At 39.2% G+C, this 23,624-nt stretch overlaps 1 protein-coding gene across 2 annotated transcripts in view; it reads right to left on the reverse strand.

Annotated features, from left to right (window-relative positions):
• Positions 1 to 4,446: 4,446 nt before the first annotated feature.
• The window catches only part of tbc1d17.S (TBC1 domain family member 17 S homeolog), a 37,921-nt gene continuing 18,743 nt past the window's right edge, over positions 4,447 to 23,624 (reverse strand). For both annotated transcript variants that reach the window (XM_018228160.2, XM_018228161.2), the window contains exons 6-17: positions 22,972 to 23,083; positions 21,605 to 21,766; positions 20,783 to 20,914; positions 20,499 to 20,602; positions 19,466 to 19,560; positions 18,437 to 18,553; positions 18,256 to 18,356; positions 13,790 to 13,889; positions 13,522 to 13,619; positions 12,247 to 12,363; positions 6,902 to 6,988; positions 4,447 to 5,294 (exon numbers count right to left, since the gene is read on the reverse strand). In XM_018228160.2, coding sequence (XP_018083649.1) covers positions 5,082 to 5,294; positions 6,902 to 6,988; positions 12,247 to 12,363; positions 13,522 to 13,619; positions 13,790 to 13,889; positions 18,256 to 18,356; positions 18,437 to 18,553; positions 19,466 to 19,560; positions 20,499 to 20,602; positions 20,783 to 20,914; positions 21,605 to 21,766; positions 22,972 to 23,083 — 1,438 coding nt within the window. In that variant the 3' untranslated portion in view covers positions 4,447 to 5,081. The remainder of the gene's footprint in view (positions 5,295 to 6,901; positions 6,989 to 12,246; positions 12,364 to 13,521; positions 13,620 to 13,789; positions 13,890 to 18,255; positions 18,357 to 18,436; positions 18,554 to 19,465; positions 19,561 to 20,498; positions 20,603 to 20,782; positions 20,915 to 21,604; positions 21,767 to 22,971; positions 23,084 to 23,624) is intronic.

The following is a 23,624-nucleotide window of genomic DNA, read 5'->3' on the forward strand; positions in this document are numbered from 1 at the left end:
AGTGCGCTGGTGTTAGCCATCAGAACTAGGGATGCACCAAATCCAGGATTCGGTTCGGGATTCGGCCTTTTTCAGCAGGATTTGGGCGAATCCTTGTGCCTGGCCGAACCAAATATGAATTTGCATATGTAAATTGGTGGCGGGTAGGGAAGTCAAGTGACTTTTCGTCACAAAAGAAGATTTTTTTTCCCCATCCTGCCCCTAAATTGCATATGCAAATTAGGATTCAGATTCGGTTTGGTTTTCGGCCAAATCCCAAATAGTGGACTCGGTGTATCCCTAATCAGAAACTGAAGGCAAGTATCATACGACTCAGGGGCAAATAAGTTTGGCCCTTAAGCAAAATGATTGTGTCAGTCATGTGATAGCCTGCATATGTGGTCAGATCTGATCTTAAAGGAGAACTAAACCCTAAAAAGGAATATGGCTAAAAATGCCATATTTTATATACTAAACTTATTGCACCAGCCTAAAGTTTCAGCTTGTCAATAGCAGCAATGATCCAGGACTTCAAACTTGTCACAGGGGGTCACCATCTTGGAAAGAGTCTGTGACACTCACATGCTCAGTGGGCTCTGAGCAGCTGTTGAGAAGCTAAGCTTAGGGGTCGCCACTAATTATCAAACAGAAAATGAGGTTGGTCTGTAATATAAGCTGATGCTACAGGGCTGATTATTAAATTTTGATGCTAATTGCACTGGTTTCTGTGCTGCCATGTAGTAATTATCTGTATTAATTACTAATCAGCCTTATATTGTGACATTTCTATTCTATGTGTACTGTATATTGTGAGTGGGTCCCTAAGCTCAGTAAGTGACAGCAGCACAGAGCATGTGCAGTGAATCAGCAGAAAAGAAGATGGGGAGCTACTTGGCTATAATGTACAAAATTTCTAACCTACTTCTTTAGTTAGGCTTTAGTTCTCCTTTAATCCTCACTCTTTATTACAAGACTTCCTCCAAATCTTTTTTTTTTTTTACCAATACTATTAACAAATACCGGTATTTGTATATGTCCTACACTGCCATTTAAAGCCATATTTCACTACTACATGCTGTATTATTGAGCCTTTCCTATTCCATAGACTTCTTGGCAATTGTTTGCTTGTCTGCCAGCTACGGTTGCCACCTCACCCCTTTAAAACAGAACACATATGGAATACACAGCCTGCATAGCTAATTAGCAGTTCATTTAGATGCATACAGCAGATTGAACTGATTTAGGGTAGGACTACATGGACGTTTTCGGAGCGGTCCGACACGCTGCGAGAAAACACCTGCGACAGAAATAAGGTAAGAGATAGAAATGTCGGATAAAGTCGCATCGTTGCTCAGCATTGCGCTGCGTCCGCATTCGACAGTCATGTCGCATCAACGCTGCGACTTCATCTGACATTTCTACCCCTTACCTTATTTCTGTCGCTTGCGACTTGTCGCAGGCGTTTTCTCGCAGCATGTCGCATCGCTCCAAAAACGTCCATGTAGTCCTATCCTTAAGTGCAGCCATGCATCATGCATCTAAATAAATTGCTAATTAGCCGTGCAGGCTGTGGATTCCATATGCTTTGGTTTTAAAGGGGTGAGGTGGCAACCCTGCTGCCAGGATAGGTAAGAGTATCATGGTTTCCTTTCCCTGTGGGCACACAAGCAACACAAAGGGCTCTTACACACAGGCGTTTTTTCCTGCACTCCCCTGCGTTGCGCTTTTTTCCGTTCAGCCGCAGGGGAGCGCAGGAGTAGATGCACTCAATTATTGTGAAGGGGGCTGTACTCATACAGACGCATGTAAGCGCCAAACGCAGGTTGGGATGCAGCATGTTGCATTTCACCTGCGTTCAGCGCATACAAGCGTTTGTGTGAGTACAGCCCCCTTCACAATAATTGAGTGTGTCTACTCCTGCGCTCCCCTGTGGCTGAACGGAAGAAAGCGCAACGCAGGGGAGCGCAGGAAAAAACGCCCGTGTGTAAGAGCCCTAAAGCCTAATATTGACCTTCCTACTATTAACATTTCTCTCCCTCTGGTTTGAGCCACAAAATTAAAAACTTAATGCAAGTGTATGAGAAAAGTGCAGGAAACAGCTCTTTGGAACATAATAAAAATAGAGATAGAACCCATTAAAAACTTGTCTAATTGTGGGGTTTTCCAGTTGAACATAATATACAACTACTCTATTTAGAAGCTGATCTTATCGTCCCTGTTACCTATACTTACAATAACTTCCTTCTTGGCATTTGTGCCTATATGCAAAGGTTTTTCCCCCATATTGTAGGCTCCCAAAGTTGTGGGGTGGTTCCAACTAGGAGGGCCGAGACACTGGATGGTGGTGCTAAGACTAAAGGCCATTTAGGGCAAAATCAATTTAATAGGTGTGTCCAGGGACTGTGTGATATAAAGGAGAATGAAGTCTGATACACAATGGGATTAAGTCATTAATGGGGACTGCTGAAGGCTAAGAATTGTCTTAAAAACACGTATACGAGACATAGCTAACGAGAAAGCCAAAAGGGCACATCATTATCCCTATAATTATAAGGCACAATGCATTTATTATATCCCAGAATTATTTAGAGAAAAAAGTTTATTCCGTCATTGAGGCTTTTCCTTCACATTCTAATTAAACAGTACCAGGGTTATTTATCAAAACCCAAATTTATCTAATTTTTTTCTGAAATATACTCCAACCAAATCCCCAAGGGTTATTTCCCTTTATTTATCAATACCTTTTCCCTAAAAAATGTGGGTGTTGGAAAAAAACGTGAAAAAAATCGTGAAATTGTATGAATTTTTTGTTTTTTTTGGAAAAGATTTTTTTCACTAAATCAGCATGTGTTTGGGACTTCTCCCATTGACTTATATACAACCTTGGCAGATCCAGGATGCCAGATTTTTTGATTCAGACTTTTTCCATCCTCAGGGTAATCACGTAAAAATTCGAGCTTTTTTTTCAACAAAAAATTCGGATTTTATCGTCAAAAAAACTCGGACTACAATAAATAATCCCCTTCGTTTTACCTATAATGTAATACTATTATAAATATATAATACAATCTCTTTCCTGAGCCCTTATGTCAGTCTTAGTGATGTGTGACACGATTCTCACAATTAACCAGGGCATAAAACTAAAAGAAAAAGCAAACTCATTCATGTTAAAATTCTCTATGTAGAGGGGTGGTTCACCTTTAAGCTAAATTTTAGTATGCTGTATGTATGTTGAGAGAGAGAGACAGCAAAAAAGAGGCTCACACTCACAGGTCTTATGAAGAAGGTAAAGGTGTTTATTAGTAAAAAACACAGCTAATAACTGACTAATAAACACCTGTACCTTCTTCATGAGACCTGTGAGTGTGAGCTTCTTTTTGCTCTACACTTACCCTTTGGGGTTTTTGCACCCAGGCAACGTACACCGATACACGAGACATGCCGGCTTCTAACATTCTATATATACATATATATATATATATATATATATATATATATATATATATAGTTTATTAATTACCTGCTTTCCTTTTCTCTTATCTCAAAGCTGACCACAGTCGCCAAAAAAAAGATTTCTCTGTGAAGCTACAATTATTTTGTTATTGTTTTCTCTTACTATTCAGGCCGTCTCTTATTAATCAGTCTCTCATTCAAATCCCTGCCCAGTTGCTAGGGTATATTGGATCCTAGAAACCAGATAACTGCTGGACTTTCCCACTGACGAGCTGCTGAACACAAGCAAAAAGTAATTACACAAAAAAATAAATGTACACCAGTTACATACGGTCTCCATCCTACTTTAAGTTAAAGGATAAGTAAACCTTAAAAATAAGTGAATGTAAAATTGATGAGGGTGCTATTCTAAGCACTTTTGCAATGTACATTCATTATTTATTTATTTTTAATTCCAAGATATTAAAGGATACATGTACTATTAACATGAATTCATTTTGTTACAGCAGCACCACCTGCTGGTCATTTTCTGACCATTCTGTTGTTAGGAAAAAAAAAATAGAAACCTTTCTCAAATCTTTCCTTACCAGAAAAACATCAGAGCAGCCTCTTTCTTTCTCCTGACAACACCCTTGACTACTTGGTGGTCAGACTGGGTAGAAAATGACCAGCAGGTGGTGCTGCTGTAACAAAATTCATTGATATTAACAGTACATGTATCCTTTAATATCTTGAAATTAAAAATAAATTAACAATGAATGTACATTGCAAAAGTGTTTAGAATAGGACCCTCATCAATTTTACATTCATTTATTTTTAATGTTTACTTATCCTTTAAAGATCAAGGTATGGGATCTGTTTTCCAAAATGCTCGGGACGTGGGTTTTTTTTTTTTTTTTTTCGAATAATGTAAATGAATGAATGTAATTTGGATCTTCTTAACTTAAGTCTATTAGAAAATCATGTAAACATGATATGAACCCAATCCTTCCCTCAAAGAGATCGCCTAGTCAGTTTCTAGTTAACATTTATATTTCACTGCTCTTCCTTTGTTAGGAGTTAAATTATAAAGGATTCATTGATTATAGCGCATGCTAAAACATTCCTTTTCTGCACAACTGCATTTTACATACTGTATATGTGGAAATGGCCGTATCACACCAATGTGTCATCTATTCATGACCACAAGATGGTGCTGTTCTGTTGCATCTGCTGAGCCCTCTTGTTCATTGGGTAAGAGATACATCAGCCTCAGTCCTAAGGGCACACGCACCAGACTGCATTAAGAACAGAGTGCTGAGAGCACATGAATATCCTGGATAATGATGAGGGGCTTAATGTTCAACACATTGTTTAGTGTGTCTATTACACAAATAAGTGTTGAACAGTTCACAAACAGCTAGAGGGGTGTATTCCTACCATTCTGTAACAGTCAGAATGGTAGGAAATGGTTTATCTACGTGGAATAAAGGGTGTGTAGGAAGGGGGCTAAAATTCTTAAGGCAAACAGCCAATTGATATTAAACATAACAGGTATTTGTGTGTTACCATTAAATCAGTCTGTGACTGGCCCCATGTATGAAATTAAAGCATAAGACGACTGTAAAGGAAAACCAAGTCCCACCGAGTCCCGAATTAGAGGCGGTTAATCAAGGCGACAGACTTTGAGAGGTTGTAGTATCTTCTGTGGGCAGGATTTCAATACTGCTGTCAGGCTGGCTTGGAGATACGCTGTCTGTAAGATCCAACTCGTGGACTTGGCTTGGTGAGAGGGGTTGCAGTGGGCTGGCTGTATCCGTGCTGGGGGCTGGGCTCTTGAATTCTGCCAAACCAAGAAGCTCTTTAACATTAAGGGGCAAATCCTGTGAAACGGGGGAAGGAAAAAGCACAATGAAACATATGTTTTTCAAGCAGCGTCCATATATATGACTATGAAGATTTTCATTCATCCAGGTCATGGTATATCTAGTATAGGTCAATCTAAAAACAACTGGACTTGCTGAGTAACCATTGAAGAGTTTTTATGCCGAGAACTTCCCACACCAGTCAGTTGTCCATATATATATATCTCTATCTCTATATAATAGCCTCCATTGCAATGCCCTGTGGCCTATGGCCAACACCTGGGAGCCAATAGAAATAGCACATGGTCCTCTGGGGATCTGCACAAATAGGACATGTGACTTACTTAGATATATATATCACCTTTCAGGAATGTTGGGGTGGAGTTCAGTGGTACCCCAAAGGCTGCCCTGTCAGTCAAATTCTCTACAGTGTCAGTTGTCAGTTGGCTGACAACATATTGTTTAAAGGGGAACTATCGCGAAAATGAAAATGTAACATAAGCTTCAGCATACTGAAATGAGAAACTTTGTAAATACAATCAATTAAATATTCTGCGCTGTTACTGAAATTATCAAATTTATCTTCACTATTCCTCTCTCAGCATCTGTTTCTCTTCATTCTCTCTTCATGCAGCAGTTGGGTGTCAGATATTCACTGACAGTTAGATCCAATATATCTTATAGGGGGGCTCCCTTTCCTAGCAGATGTATTAGAGCTTGCTCAAATAACTGATTCCAGTACAAACAAAATCTAATAAAATAACTGCCTTTTGCACAAATTCTGCATGTAGAGAGACATGATGAGTTTAATAGAGTGAACGCTAATACATCTTTTAGGCATAGTTTGGATCTAACTGTCAATGAATATCTGACACCCAACTCCTGAATGAAGACAGAATGAGAAGAAACAGATGCTGAGAGAGGAATAGTGAAGATAAACTTGATTATATCAGAAACCATACAGAATTATTAATTAACTGTATAGGACTGTATAGAACGTTTCTTATTTCATTATGATGAAGCTTATATTACATTTTAATTTATAGTTCCCCTTTAATAGAATGTACAAAAGGTCACTGGGGCTCATTTATAAACTTTGTGCACGGCAGATTGTTTCACACAGTGAATATATTTGACCTGTGCGTGGTTATATTTATAAAGCTGGATAAGAAAGTGCAAATAGAATTTCGCATTTTTTTTTTTTACGCACTGCGAATGTCCTTAAGAGCTTTTTAAATATGGAAAAAATCTCAATACATTTGCGAACACTCGCAAAACAGTTTTTTACAAGTTGCGAATTTAATTACTGTCAACACTATTTTCGCACACAATGACCTCACACAGTGCCTGCACTCACGCAAACACCAATCTCATTTGCAAATATTTTTTCGCAATGCAATTTCGCAAAAATTTTTTTTGCATAAATGTGTCTGTGTGTGGGAGCAATTTTGATCTACCATTTTTTTTTAAATCTCATATTTAAGATAATGAATGGTTAACAGAGAGAGCTTAAACCCGCAGAAAGAGAGGGAAAAGGACTAAAGATGAAATTCCCCACCCCAGATGGTGATATAAAGAAAGGAGCAGGCCATGTATACGGACAGTCCTGCACCAGTAACACTCACCTGACAATGCGCCAACTGCTGATGCAGAGCTTCGGCCCGACACAGAATGTCCTCCACACTCATCTTCATGGTCAACTCGTTAATGTGCTGCACGGAAATAAAGGCAACAAATAAATAACGTCTGCAGGAACAAAGCGGGCAAAATGGCTGAAGGAGAACGTAGCGCACAAGATGGGATATCTAACGAGAAGATACGATTAATAAATTATGGCAGCGGCTCTTTTAATGAGGGTGGGTCTATGAAGATTCTCATTTATCCAGGTCATGATATTATACAGTATCTAGAAGAATGAAGTCAAAGGCAACTGGACATTGAGAGGCACATTTATCAAGGGTCAAATTTCAAATTCCTGTGAATTTAAACTCCCCTAAACGCCCTTAATGTCGAAATTCCACTAGTCGAGTATGTATTAATAAAATCAGATTTTGTAAACTCTGAGTAATTTATACGATCCTGAAATTTCGAAGGCTGAAGGCTGCAATCATCTCCAAATTGATCCCTGGACCTCTCCCATTGACTTAAAGGACAACTATACCCCCAAAACGAATACTTGAGCAACAGGACAAATTAAGTGGCATATTAAAGAATCTTATCAAACTGGTATATATATATATATATATATATATATATATCCTCATTAGGACAGCACCCTGCTGATGACGTGTTACCTGGGTGCAAGGTAAAAATTGTAGATACTCAAAGGAAGACCAGCAACACCAGGATTTCAGTGTAACAAAGCAAAGTGTATTCAAATATACATGAAAAGCCGACGTGACGTTTCGGTCCACGCAGGGACCTTCCTCATGGCCATGAGGAAGGTCCCTGCGTGGACCGAAACGTCACGTCGGCTTTTCATGTATATTTGAATACACTTTGCTTTGTTACACTGAAATCCTGGTGTTGCTGGTCTTCCTTTGAGTATATATATATATATATATATTTATATATATTTAAGTAAATATTGCCCTTTTACATCTCTTGCCTTGAACCACCATTTCGTGATGATCTGTGTGCTGCCTCAGAGATCACCTGACCAGAAATACTGCAGCTCTAACTGTAACAGGAAGAAGTGTTGAAGCAAAAGACAGAACTCTGTCTTTTAATTGGCTCATGTGACCTAACATGTATAGTTTTTTTGTTTGTGTGCACCATGAATCATACAATCCTAGAGGGCGGCCCTATTTTTCTATTTAGTATTTCTCAATGGCACATACTACTAAAAAAGTATATTATTATGAAAATCGTTTATTTACATGAAGCAGGGTTTTACAAATGAGCGGTTTGAGGCAATATCTTTTTATAGACCTACATTGTTCTGGTGGGTATAGTTTTCCTTTAAACAGCAATTCGGCAGGTTTTAAGTGGCCAATAGTTGAATTTGAATTCTTTAAGGGCCAGAGTATGGTAAATCTGGAAAATCAAATTAGAATTTTTTTTTAAAAAAAACTTGAATCTAATTTGGATAGCTCCCTAGTTGAATTTGACAGTATTGACCATAAAAACAATTTGAATTTTCAATGCTACCCTTGATAAATCTGCCTGAGTTTGAGTTTTTCTTGAAAACGTTTCACCACTCATCCGAGTGGCTTCTTTAGTTGAACTGAACTGTTGAGGGTAGTCTTTGCGGAGATCACATACAGTATTACCAGCTGAATAGCCAGGTCTGCAGGTTATACAGTAGCAAATACAGTAGAACGGGTGACTGTATAATATGTACCTACAGTTGTAACAACAAGATCCCCGTCATAACAACCAGCTGCTTTACTGTGACTACAGCGACTACATCTTGACATAGTAAGATCCGTGATTTATGACCTATTGTACAGCTGGTTCTTATATTCTGAACTCCATAGAGCAGCCTCCTATTGTTGTGGGTATAATCGATAACGACACTAGCGCTGGCACTGCAAACATCCTGGCACCCACAGCAAAATCATTTTACCTCCCCAGTAAGTCCGGGAAGATTATCTTTGAAGCATACATTGCAAATGCTCATAAATCACAGTCCTAGGTCTGCTTTCCTTGTTGTTACACCTTTGATTGTTTACAGTATTTATAATGAAAGTCCTTATGCTTGTGATTGAGCATCAGTCTCAGCCAGAGCCTGGGCTCAGTCTCAAGCACAATTACCTGGATCATAAACTCCCATATAAAATGGTATTGCCTCTTATCACACTTTCTTGGACCAACATGGGATACTATAAACAGCAGCACCAGATGAATATTAGGCAAACGTACATAGCTTGATCATAAATACTGCCCCCTGTGCAGGGCTTGAATTGGAGTGAAAAAAGTGGAGGGATGCTCTGTGTGGTGAGCGTAGTGCAGTGTGTTAAAACAAGCCAATCCCACAATCATAAGCCACACCCATTACCATAAAAAGCCTCACGCGCCAATACTTTCTGGGTTCACCCACTTTAAAGGGGTGGTTCACTTTTGAGTTAACTTTTTGGTATGTTATAGTATGGCCACTTCTAAGCAACAAATTGGCCTTCATTATTTATTTTTTATAGTTTTTTTAATTATTTGCCTTCTTCTTCTGACCCTTTCCAGCTTTCAAATGAATGGGGGTCACTGTCTCCATCTAAAAAACAAATGCTCTGTACAACTTTAATGTTATTACTTTTTTCATCTTTCTATTCGGGACATTGTGGGGCCCATTTACTCGAGTGAAGGAATAGAGAAAAAAAACTTCGAATGTTTTTTTGGCTACTTCGACCATCGAATGGGCTACTTCGACCTTCGACTTTTACCTTCGAATCGAACGATTCAAACTAAAAATCGTTCGACTATTCGACCATTCGATAGTCAAAGTACTGTCTCTTTAAGAAAAAACTTCGACCCCCTAGTTCGCCACCTAAAAGCTACCGAAGTCAATGTTAGCCTATGGGGAAGGTCCCCATAGACTTTGCTAGCTTTTTTTGGTCGAAGAAAAAACGTTCGGTCGATGGATTAAAATCGATTAAAAATGGATTAATATTCGAAGTCGAAGGATTTAACTTTGACAGTCGAATATCGAGGGTTAATTAACCCTCGATATTCGACCTTAAGTAAATTTGCCCCTGTGTGTCATAACATAGCACAACCCCATCTTACTCTATATTACCAAGATTATTTGATATATATCATTCTCTCACTACTCCTTAATCTGCTGCTGCTGTTTAATTCATTTTCTCTTTTTGTTTCCCCTGTTTTCTTCTTCTCTCCTTTTCTCTATAAGCCTCTCTGATGCCTCCACCTCCTTTATCTGTTTAACACTTCTTTGTCTTTTCTACTTCTCTCCCAGCAATCTTTTCTCTCCTTTTATTCTCTATATATATAACTATACCGGTATTTTACCTCTGCATTTTATTCGCAGCAGAAGTGGAGAGGAGCAAAAGAAAGTTCTGGGATTTAAAACTCTTGATTCCCCACTGAGGGGAATGCGATTTCACAGAAATAAAGGAGTGAAGGGATGGCATCCCTGTGCATCTCTCCCCAATTGCAGCACTGCCCCTGAGGCAGGTCCATGGGCTGCTATAGGATATGCAGAAATAGTTGAATCCTAAAAGTGTATATTTGAAAATGAACTAAGGTATTATAAGCACCATTAGCTCTGGTATAAGTATTAGCAAGCATTCTTCGGTCTCAGCAGTAGCAATGCTCTATATCCATGTCCCCCACTTTTAAATAGGACATTGTTCCTTGTATTGGGCATCAAAACTTATATTTTAGCTCCCAACCACAGGCACCAATTATGTATAAGGAAGTGAAAGAGCAGCAGTGCTTAAAATGAGGCGTATTACATGCATGAAAATAGTTAGAATTCAGTGTCAGACTGGGGTATCTGGGGTCCAATGGGGGGCCATCACCTCAAGTGCCACTGCCCCCTCTGTGAACATCTACTTGCTGCTTCTGCCGGATGCTACTAAGATTAGGCTGCCATAACTATCAATTGGGGTAAAGCCCTCCTTTTACTGAACCAACTACAAGTATTGGATTGGTTATCCAGAATGCTCAGGACCTTACTTTTCGGAATTTGGATCTTCATACCTAAAGTCTACTAGAAAATAATTTAAACATTAAATAAACCCAATAGGCTGGTTTTGCCTCCAATAAGGATTAATTATATCTTAGTTGGGATCAAGTACAAGCTACTGTTTTATTATTACAGAGAAAAAAGAAATCATTTTCAAAAATGTGATTATTTGATTATAATTGAGACTATGGGACGGCCTTTCTATAATTCGGAGCTTTCTGGATAACAAGTTTCTGGATAATGGATCCCATACCTGTAGAGGAAACAGCCCCTTTTACAGTGGAGCAAGCACTATTATGTCCAGGCTAACGGCTTATGGTGCTCAAGTGGAAATCAAAACATCTACCAAAAAAAAAAAAAATAATAAAAGCAGTTGATTGATCTAGTTAACGATTCAGTCCTCTTATATCAATTGACAAACATGAGTAGAGCATGCCCCCGAAAGTTCAGAAAGGTATGGACTCCATGGTTAACCAAACATCTCCCTTCTCTGCTACCTCAAAGCTGAAAAGACCTTTAACAGCCAAATCCAACTCCCCCCTCTCCTCCCCAGAAAACGACAGTACTTGTTGAGAAAATTGTTTATTAGTTTGTTGTATATCTCAGCTAGGGGGTTATTTATCAAAGTCCGAATTTATCTCAATATTTACTGCTACAAACGCCGATCTAATCCACTTGGTTTTTTTACGCTTATTATTAAATTTTCCCGAAAATTTGCTTTGCGGGAGAAAATCCAATTTTCACGATTTTTTCATCCGATTTACACGAATTTCACGATTTTTCCCGGAATTTTCACCCAAAAACTCCAAAAAACTTCGGGGTTTTGCACGAAACCCAGCCCAAATCGAAAAATCATTGGGACTTCTCCCATTGACTTATATGCAACCTCGACTGGTCTGAGATGCTGGATTTTTAGATTCAGACTTTTCCATTCTCAGGGTTTAATAAATTCCAAAAAATTCGTGATTTTTGCATTCAGAGTTTAGCAAATAACCCCCTTAATAAGACAATGTACATAGGCACTATCCTCTACTGATATAATGCATAACCAGTCTGTATTGTCTTGCACTGATTAATACCCTACTTTGCCCTTGAAAGTGTCACCTGACGTTCAATGTTTTTATGTAACTGTTATTGTTTTAAAAACGCATGAAAATGAATAAAATTATTTTGGAAAAAAAAGATTAGGCTGCCAGCAAGCGTTCCCTCCCACATACAGACATTCAGCGGGCCCCATAAGGGTTGGGACCCACCAACACAGGAAAAAGAGGAAAAAGAAGAAGAAAAACTACTACTGCTGCTACTTCTACTACTACTACTACTTACTTTAAGGATCTCATTCAAGCCATAATCGGAGTTCATCAGTGCCTCTCGTTCCAAGTCCAGGATGCCACAGCCAATCAGAAGGTGGAAATTCAGAGAAGGCAGACCTGTCCACAGCACCTTCATTGAACCATATAGACATGAAATACATTAGAATGGAGGTTGGAAATAACAGATTTTAATCAGATAGCATCATATTTAAGATCTCCAAAGATTTCCACCAAAGAACATCTGATATGTGGGAAGTTGGATGTGCTCCAATATCAGTGAAAGATAAAGATACAGTGCTGCAAAAGGGTTAACACATTTTACACTCTGTACTACTGGCACAACACGGCACACTGTGTAATTCTTAAATGGAGTCTGTCATGATTTTTATGATGTCGTTTTCATTTGTAAATTACACACTGTTTACACTGCAAATAATTCCCTCTATCATATAACATTTCATTCCTGAACCAGCAAGTGTATTTTTTTTAAGTTGAATTATTGGTGTGTAGGTGCCATCTCAAGTCATTTTGCCTGGTCATGTGCTTTCAGAAAGAGCCAGCACTTTAGGATGGAACTGCTTTCTGGCAGGCTGTTGTTTCTCCTACTCAATGTAACTGAATGTGTTACCAGTGGGAACTGGATTTTACTATTGAGTGCTGTTCTTAGATCTACCAGGCAGCTGTTATGTTGTGTTAGGGAGCTGCTATCTGGTTACCTTCCCATTGTTCTGTTGTTAGGCTGCTGGGGGGGAGTGATATCACTCCAACTTGCAGTAAAGCAGTAAAGAGTGACTGAAGTTTATTAGAGAACAAGTCACATGACTGGGGGCAGCTGGGAAACTGACAATATGTCTAGCCCCATGTCAGATTTCAAAATTGAATATAAATAAATATGTTCGCTCTTTTGAGAAACGGATTTCAGTGCTGAATTCTGTTGGAGCAGCACTGTAAACTGATGCATTTTGAAAAACTCCAAACTTTAACTTCCAGCAGCATCTTTCCAAACTGTCTGTAACACGTCTATGGAAGCGATGTCACAATTGTGATAGAAATAAACAAAGTCACAAATTTGACCAGTGTAATACTGACCATGGGCACTTCAAGTTGTATGATCCAACTGACAAAGGAGTATATCCGTGGCAAATTGCGTGGCACAAACATAAAAGACTGTGTGTAGCCAACAATTAAAGAGTTCAGCCTGACGCCTAACAGCTCCTTATATAAAGTTCTACAGGCTAAACAAATGGTAAGAACAGGTCCTCAGTTTGAATCTCATAGAAAGTCTCACCTCCCAAAGAAGAAGAATATCTTGGAAGGAAAACTCCCGCTTGAACCAGATCAGCAGCCATCGGAAGCAACAGCTCAAGTTCCCAGAGTCCTTGGAATCTGGAAATACAGAAAGTAGAGTCGGCTAATAACATGTTGTGACTGCTTTTCTTTAGTGCATATGGACAGACCAACTTAGGCTGAATAACAGCAACAAGGCTTCTAACATTCAATAAAATGATTTAGGGGAGAGTAGCTTATAGTAAAAGTATAGCAGATATTTAGTGTACCCAGGAAATCGCATAGTGCTGGATCCAACACACGGAGGAGAAGGTTCAGCTGGGCCAGTTGTTTCTTCATGCTTTCTTGGCTCTCCTCAAAATTATGGTGCTGAAAAGCAAGAGGAGAATTTCATTACAGCAGCTGACAGCTGTCTGGGTTGGAGACACAAGGAGTGGCAGTTGAAAAACATTGACAAAAGTGCACCACTACTATAGAACATACATAAAATACTTCAAATACAGAGATTGTAATCCTTCAAAGAAAGAGCACTGCATATGTATTAAAGAGCAGCTACAGTCTGTAAAAAAACAATAATGATGGTAGAGTGACTGCTAGATTCTGTCATGATTTTTATGATGTAGTTTTTATTTCTACACTGCAAATAATTCAATCTACAATATAAAATTTCATTCCTGAACCAGCAAGTGTATTTTTTTAGTTGTAATATTGGTGCGTAGGTGCATCTCATTTTGCCTGGTCATGTGCTTTCAGAAAGAGCCAGCACTTTAGGATGGAACTTCTTTCTGGCAGGCTGTTGTTTCTTCTACTCAATGTAACTGAATGTGTCACAGTGGGACCTGGATTTTTACTATTGAGTGCTGTTTTTAGATCTACCAGGCAGCTTTTATCTTGTTCTGTTCTTGGGCTGCTGGGGGGGGGGATTGAGGGGGTAATATCACTCCAACTTGCAGTACAGCAGTAAAGAGTGACTGAAGTTTATCAGAGCACAAGTCACATGACTGGGGGCAGCAGGGAAACTGACAATATCTATTAAATTAAATATTAACAAAAATGGTTTGCTCTTTTGCGAAACGGATTTCAGTGCTGCTGGAGCAGCAATATTAACTGATGCATTTTGAAAAAAACAAGTTTTACCATGATTGTATCCCTTTAACTTATCTTCTGGGTTTCACTGGCATGGCCCTCCATTTCTGGCTTTCTCAGGTCAATCATATCCCCTGGGCAGGATACTAATGCACACATGGGCTGAATACCTTGCACCCAAGGTAGTCACTCTGCATGGGATTGCATTGAAGTGTAATAACCCTGGCCAGTACACCTAGCTGCAGAGGTCTTATTTAAAGTCACGGTACACCTGTTTCAATGACATGTTATTGATGACCCATACTGCCCAACATTTTGGAAATAAAAAGAGGGACAAAAGGGAGCGACGCCCATTTTTGTGGCCACACTCCCTAATTACAATGTTTTACAAAATTTGGCAGGTTATGAAAGTTTGAACATATTTCTGTGTTTTTTTTCAGTTATTACAGTTTTGCTAATGAAGGTGAATTGCCCTTTAAGCTGTGAGTCTAACTTTTCATAAGGGACCTGTTATCTTAAATTGTTACAATTACGTATTTGCTTATCACGAAATTATTACAAAAGTATCTTATCTGCTGCTGTGGCTGTTAAGTTAGAAACTTTGTTTCTTTTTCTGGCTGTTAAGTGCAGAGAAAAACGGGACTTTCCAGTACAAACGAGGGACTGTGGGTTGAGCTGTCAAAAGAGGGACCGTCCCTCTAAAAATGGGACAGTTGGGAGGTATGATGACCCACATGGAGATGGTTAATGAGCATTGTAGGTAATGAAACCAAGAGGAAAAATTAGTTGGCAGAGGATCCCCATAAGTTGAAAATTGGTCCACTGCCTGTCTGGGCCATCTGTTATCCCTAGCTGGTGGGCCCTGCCAACTATGTAGAATGCAGCCCTGATGGAAAACAAAACGACTAACTAAACTGAGAACACAGACACTGCCTTGGTCTGCCATGCCCTGCTACACACAAGTAACACCCGCGGTCTACGCCTGCTCCCTCCTGGGAATCTGATTTACGATTCTCCTCCATCTGACACAGGGCCCCTAATCGGACACCCTCTGTTTCAATGTGGCCCTGCCTGGGCATCTTAAAAAAGTACAATCAGGCATGATAGATCTGAACCTTTCTTGTCTGATAAACATGTAGATCCGTATTGGTGCCATGCCTAATATGCGGAAAAATTACTCTTTCACATAAAGGGGCTGATTTATTAAAGGTCAAATTAAATTTTTTTTATGGTCTAAACTGTCAAATTTGACTAGTGAATTATCCAAACTCGATTCTAATTTGATTTTCGAGATTTATCAATTTCCGGCCCTTTAAGAATTCAAATTTGACTATTCGTGGGGGATGGGAGAGGTCCAGTGACCAATTTGAAGATGTTAGTAGCCTTCCTGATATTCGAGTTTTCGGGTCGGTAAAATCTGTCCAAGTTTTAGATATTCTATTTCTTTAATAAATAACCCCCAATCGAATTTCGAGGAAAATTTAACTAATTCAAGACAAAAAACATGAATTCGAAATTCAACCCTTGGTAAATATGCCTCCAAGAGTAAGTATATTTTGACTTATACACCTTCAACCCCCAAATGGCATAATTTGCACTTATTTCTCTACCTTCTTTACATTGAAGAGGTCAGAAACAGCAAGGCAAACAGATCCTCAGAGTAGTGCTATTCCAGAGTCAGACTGAGATTATCACCAGAATAGCACTGTAATTTAATTCTGACTCGGCCTGATTTAGAGGCTGCTTTCAGAGAACAGGGTGAATCAAGGTAATACAAAGCAATACTTGTGTGGCATAATCCTCCAGACTGTAGCTTGAATGGGCTACAATAAAGCCAGAACATTAGGTGACACCTTAGTAAATATGGATTGTGTTCATTCAGCTGAAACTGAGCTGCATTTGCTCTCGTGTGCTGTGCTTTATCCAATGCAGACAAGTTCAGAAAAGCCTTTTTTTTTTTCTTGCTGCACATTAAATTTTAATAGGCCTTACACACTACCTGCTGTGTTATAGAATTATGAATTCTCTTTCATGGCAGGTGAGAACATTTCCTGCTAATACTCTACAAGCAATAACAACTGACAAAGACAAAAATCTCTAAGGATGGAAACATCATACTCTCCTTTTTGAAAAGAGAAAATATATCTTTCTTTCCACTCCCACATGGCAATGCAGTATAAGGCTACTGTCTGCATACAATATATCCTCTCTGCGTATTTATACATAAATGTTGGCGTTGCCATATTGCTTGTCCCAGCTGAATTGAAACTGAGGAATGCATTTTGCACTGTAAGATATATATATGCACAAAATGACTCTGTCTTAAATATATTGATAATGGGTTGAGTGCAGAGGACTCTTGTATTTGTCTATATGTATTTTGTGGTCACAGCCTCATTGCACCCCCGCCTAATGGTTTTAAAATTAGTGGTGAGCACAACTTTCCCTTGTTTGTTACAGTTTATACAGGAGCAGTGACCAGCTCCATGTTGTAGCTCCCACCCTTCCCAGCTATAGTCAGGTGATCCCACTGGTGTCTTATAAAAGGGCAGCCAAGTTTGGGAGTTTTACTTTGAAAGCAGCAAGTAAGTTGCAGGTAAAACGTAGTCCCCGTAAAATGTATAATGAAGCAATAGAATTCTTAATGAATCAGATAAAATTGAGCGTAGGACTGGCCAGATATGGGATGACTTTGACGTAGTTGGCCAGCTTAAATATATTGCAATATATGGAAAAACAATCCCTGTTTTTTTAAAGGGTAAGGCATTTTTTAATAACAGTATGCACAAAATGTCGCTGTCTTAAATATATTGATAATGGGTTGAGTGCAGAGGACCTCTTGTATTTGTCTATACACACACACACACACACACACACACACACACACACACACACACACACACACACACACACACACACACACACACACACACACACACACGACCAAAATATGTGCTACTGTTGGAGAATGGGGAAGCTAAAGAATAGAGCAAAGCATCTCCCACTAAAATGTAAAAATACAAATACAGTGAAACCTCAATTTCTCATACTCCAATTTTAAGTTTGCCCTCATTTTACTCCATGTTTAGGGTCTCACCAATATTTAAGGCATAATGCTTTTCCTTGATTTTACACAATTCTTTTCTGATCCCCTGAAAAAGGTAAAGTGGGGGGTTCTACTGTACACAGAAAACAAAAGGACATTCAGTAAAATGAATGACATTCAGTAAAATGAGGGTGACTCTCCTTATTAATGAATTAGGATACTTTGATTGATCTAGCTCTATTCAACAGGAACACTATTGCCTCAGTTGTTCTGCAGAACTGTGTTTATTATAAAGAAGTACTATCTAAATTTTCCCATGGCGGGGTCAATTATTCACTAGGCCACATGTTTGAGACACAAAGGCAATTGGACTGACGAGGAAGAGTTTTGGTAAACAGTTGAATTCTTTTTAAGGGGGGCCCAGCTAATACAGAAAGTGCAGCACAGCCAGGCCCCATTTAAACCTAAATTCTGCAGGGCCCGAGACGACTGTCCCCCCTGATGGTGGCCTTGACATACAGTCAGTTATTAACAGTTCTATTAGGCAACGCCATATTGTATATAGAAAGGTATGGCAGTAGTTAGTAGAAGAGTATAACTCACCACCAACTCCATGAATCCAGAAAAGCACCAAAAGGAATCAACCTCATTTTGTGTGACAAAGAGAACGGGAGAGAGGAGATCGCTCATTCCCTGCACATAACCTTTAAGAAGCAGACATGTTCCTTTAGACCACACATATAAAGCACGGACATAAAAAGGTTGAGTACTGTATTCCTCTTACCCAAATCAAAATTGTACATGCAGTAGGTCATAAGCACATCATTGAGAAGACCTAACCCTGGGTTGTCATTCCCTTCGTAGAACTTGTTGTTCCGGTCTGTGCGGCTGACGTCCCTTTCTGCCACAAAGACAACAACATTTTAGAAAAATGGTATTTAAGATATCAGACAGTTGAACTCTCACTTTCAGCTGTTCTTCTGACAATTACAGATAACCCCTGAGCTTAGTTTCTCAACAGCAGCTCATAGCACATCCAGCACTGACACTCAAAAGATGGCCTAACAAGATCCAAGATGGAGAGCCATTATGCTTAGATTTAAAGGCCTAGATCTTTCCAGTTATTGGATTGCTAAACCTCTGGGTGGTTATACTCAGATCAGAATAGAAAAAAAACATTCTTTTTAAAATGTAAAATGCAGATAAACTTGTGCATATTTAGATATTGATGCCCTAAGCCATAACAGATTACTAGGATTTCTAGGTAAATATGTCTTATATTCTCCCCCAGAAGTCTTAGCTCCATGTCTCTAATTGTGTTATGATCCCCGAGTATAGAAACATAAAGAATATGCGATTTCCAAATATATGGGACCTGTTATCCAGAAAGCTTGGGGCCTGAGGTTTTCCGGATAATGGATCTTTCCATAATTTTGATCTCCATACTTAAGTCTGCTATAAAATAATTTAAACATTAAATAAACCCATTAAGATTGTTTGCCTGCAGTAAGGAATAATTATATCTTAGTTAAGTTCAATTATAAGGTACTGTTCTATTATTACAAAGAAAGGGAAATCATTCAAAAATCTTTTTGTTCAAAGTCTACGGACCTTCCCATAATTCAGAGCCTTCTGGATAACTATATACTATATAAACCCTTTAATAGTTAATATTAAGGCACATGATCCCTTTAAGAGAGCAGATAACACTGCATCTGTCAGTATTCAGCAGTGAATGCCGCATGACCTACAATGTTCCCTTCAAAAGGTCTAAAAATTCTTAGCCAGCATTATGCAACCAGGTATGACCGACCTATCAGGCTCCGATAGCCTCTCAGCAGAGTGTTCCTCTTCTCCTGATCGTCTGTAACAGATTTCCACTGCAGCTTCATGCGGAAATATTCATCCCTGGTACCGGCAAGACAAACATGGGGCCATGTGTTAATAACAGACAGTGCTGACAGGAGGCCATGGATAGCTGTCTGGCACATTGATTCCACTGCCATACAAATTTCTATGTACTCAAGCCACGCCTAACCAGTGAGAGAGCACAATGGGGGTTGTTGATCAATAGATTTAAAGATATTAAGGTATTCAGAATATAGAGTGAATTGAGGATGTGTGACACTATGAACGTTTTAAAGAGCTCTCCAGCCCTATGCCCACTGTTTGCTCCATGCCCCAGCACCTCCATGTTCTCTGTACCACCTGCAGCTCCCCAGCATCCTCTCTCTATCACTTCCACAAAGTCTTCTCTTCTTCCTTTTACTTCCAGCAGCTCCATAAACTCTTCATCACTGAGCTGCAAGTTAAAGTGGTCCTTTCTCTGCAAGCACGTCCATGGCCTCTACCTCTTCTTACTTGCCATCATCCTTATATCCATTCTGTGTCCCTGCTACTTATGTCTTTGTGGACTCTACTCCTCTCTCCTGACTTTTTCCCAATGCCTGCTCGCTCTGCCCCTCACCCTGTGCCTCTGCAGTCTCACCCTCTTACCTGACCCATTCTGCTATGTCCATTCTCTGTACCCCACTCCCTGCACCTATGAGAAGTGCCAATGTTACATCCTATAATGCTTAGGTTCACTGGCACCTAAAAATGTCCAATATTTTATTTAACATGGCTACAGCAGGAGAGCTATCCACAGAAAAGATTGGTAGCAGCTTTGCCAGGAGCAAGGGATCTCATGGTTTTCCTCCCAAAACCTAACATTTATTTCTTTATTCTTTTATTTAAGTGGGTACTTACATACAAGCTGTTAATGATTATAACAACATTGCAGATCCACAAAGGATAGAATATTTTTATTTTTTTACTGGTTGGTGTAGAAGAGCCTTTGCACTTACGTCTTTTCTCTAACGATTGTCTTTCTTTCTTCCACTGTACTGTTCCATGGATAGTAGCCAAGAAGGAATTTCCATGCTTCTTTCCGTGTCCCAGGACTCAAACCCTGGAACCAAACAAGCAAATATTCATTCCATTGCCTAAAGTACTGAGTGACTACATCTGCAGTGGCGCTTTGAGAAAAAGCGTTGTATCATAGCGCCAGCTTGTGGTCAACTAGTGTAGCAGCACTACAAATGTAGCAAAATAAGGGTGAAGGTGAAAATTGTTTTGCAGTCAAACTCACCCCAGAGAAGATTCTCCTTTTCAGGCCTTCCACTTCTATCACACGGCCCTCCAGATCAAAATAGGACTCCCATTCTTGTTCACCTACAGGTTCCTGGCGATGCACAATTGGACGCTCTCCCAGTTCAACTTGCTGGAAAAAAAATTGTTGCTTTATTGTACAACATAATACAGAACTTAGTAGCAGCCCTGTCTCCCTGACTTAAAGAAGAACTGGAGCTTAAGTAAAGAAGTTGCTAGAAATGTTGTACATTATGTTTTGGGCCTCTGTATAAGCCCAAGGCAACCACAGCCGTTTAACAGTAAAGATCCGAGTCTCGAAAGATGCCCCAGTATCTTCTTTTCTGCTGATTCACTGCACATGCTCTGTGCTGCTGTCACTTACTGAGCTTAGGGACCCACTCACAATATACAGTACACATAGAATAGAAATGTCGCAATATAAGGCTGATTAGTAATTAATACAGATAATTACTACATGGCAGCACAGAAACCATTGCAATTAGTATCAGAATTTAATAATCAGCCCTATAGCATCAGCTTATATTAAAGACAAATCTAATTTTCTGCTTGATAATTTGCTTCTCAACAGAGCCCACTAAGCATGTGAGTGTCACAGACACTTTCCAAGATGGTGACCCCCTGTGACAAGTTTGAAGTCCTGGATCATTGCTGCTATTGACAAGCTGAAACTTTAGGCTGGTGCAATAAGTTCATTATATAAAATATGGCATATTTAGCCACATTCACTTTTAGGCTTTAGTTCTCCTTTAATCAGCACTTGTTTCAAAACCAAGGACAAGGGCTCAATAACTCTACTTACGCAAGTGATCACTTCAAACCCTGGCTCATCTTCCAATCCAACAGCCATCTCTGATAAAGGCCGCTGGTAAACTCCATCCTGGGGCCGAAGGGCACCGCGGAAAAAGTTTGTGACTTTTGAAAATCCCCCAAACGTTGCAGTATAAGGATCCCCAAAAAACCTCTAGAAGCAAAAAAACATTAGTTCTTATATTATAGACTTTGTACAAAAATCTTACATTATCCTTTGCCTAAGGCTTCTCTAAAGTCTGCAAAGCCCAGATTTTGGCACATGAATTTGATTGATGTTTGTAACCTTTATCTGCTAGACTTCATGGGCCTGATACATATGGATATTCCTATACTTATAAGAAATGCGTCAGTAATTCTGTAACAATAATCAATGTTCTCTGTATGTGCAGCAAAACCTTCACCGCAAGTGGATTTCATTTGTATATTATTAACATATGCAGGAACTTCTGGTTGTCTAATACAACTAAGCAGACTCATCATTTACCAAAACTTCTTTTTATAAAGGGCTGTTGATAGGTGCAGGATTCACAGCAATAACATGGCACCAAAGAAACATGCCTTGGTGTTTCCTCCTTAAAGGGATACTGTCATGGGAAATAAAAAAAATTTCAAAATGAATAGTGCTGCTCCAGCAGAATTCTGCACTGAAATCCATTTCTCAAAAGAGCAAACAGATTTTTTATATTCAATTTTGAAATCTGACATGGGGCTAGACATTTTGTCAATTTCCCAGCTGCCCCAAGTCATGTGACTTGTGCTCTGATAAACTTCAATCACTCTTTACTGCTGTACTGCAAGTTGGAGTGATTTCACCCCCCTCCCTTTTCCCCCCCAGCAGCCAAATAAAAGAACAATGGGAAGGTAACCAGATAGCAGCTCCCTAACACAAGATAACAGCTGCCTGGTAGATCTAAGAACAACACTCAATAGTAAAAACCCATGTCCCACGGAGACACATTCAGTTACATTGAGAAGGAAAAACAGCAGCCTGCCAGAAAGCATTTCTCTCCTAAAGTGCAGGCAGAAGTCACATGACTGGGGGCAGCTGGGAAATTGACAAAATATCTAGCCCCATGTCAGATTTCAAAATTGAATATAAAAAAATCTGTTTGCTCTTTTGAGAAATGGATTTCAGTGCAGAATTCTGCTGGACTAGCACTATTAACTGATGCGTTTTGAAAAATACATGTTGTCCGATGACAGGATCCCTTTAATTCATTATTTCTTTATCCTGCTCCCCATAAGGCTTATATTGACAGATTGACAAACGGGCGAAGGCAACAATGGTGGATCCATTGTCATTTATAATTCGGGGTTATGAAAACACAGGGCCCATCAATATCAAATGTAACTTACAGAAAATAAGTCAGAAGAACCATCATCAAACATCTGAAGTTCATCAAAGGAATGGGACAGAGCATGGGAGTCGTGCGGGTAGACCAAATATAGACGGGAGTCTTTTGGAGAGCTGTTATAAGAAAAACAATTCAACTTACCATGAAAGCTGTTTCATAACTGGAAATGTAATAATGAGAACTTGTTTGAAATAAAGATATTTCCACAGCTGCAATTATTAAAAATATTTCAAATGTAACAACGAAAATCCCACCCAAAAAAATTACAAAAACAGAATTTAATATGCAACTTGGAATTGTAGGAGTGTTGTCCACAAATTGAGTGCAGAGGTAAAACATACATATTTGAGCTGAAATGCAGAACAGCGGAGGTGCTCCCGAGATGCTGGATGCCACGGTTCAACAACGCAAGGAAACATACAGAAAAGCTTATAATTTGTCATATTAGCAATTTAACATTCATTGTGTTTTGGTGACAAAGTAAAGAACATTAAAGTTAGGTTAACTCTATCACCAGGTCATTGCTGGTTGGTTGGAAGGTCTGTATTGGTTGAAAGGCTTAAATGTGGATTTGATTTTAAGTAAATCTGGCCATTGTGGATCAACAAATGATTTATAACTTGACCAGGCAAGCCTTCTGTATTAATAGAGCCC

This window comes from Xenopus laevis, chromosome 7S, assembly GCF_017654675.1.
Source record: "Xenopus laevis strain J_2021 chromosome 7S, Xenopus_laevis_v10.1, whole genome shotgun sequence".
In the NCBI taxonomy this organism is placed as follows: domain Eukaryota; kingdom Metazoa; phylum Chordata; class Amphibia; order Anura; family Pipidae; genus Xenopus; species Xenopus laevis.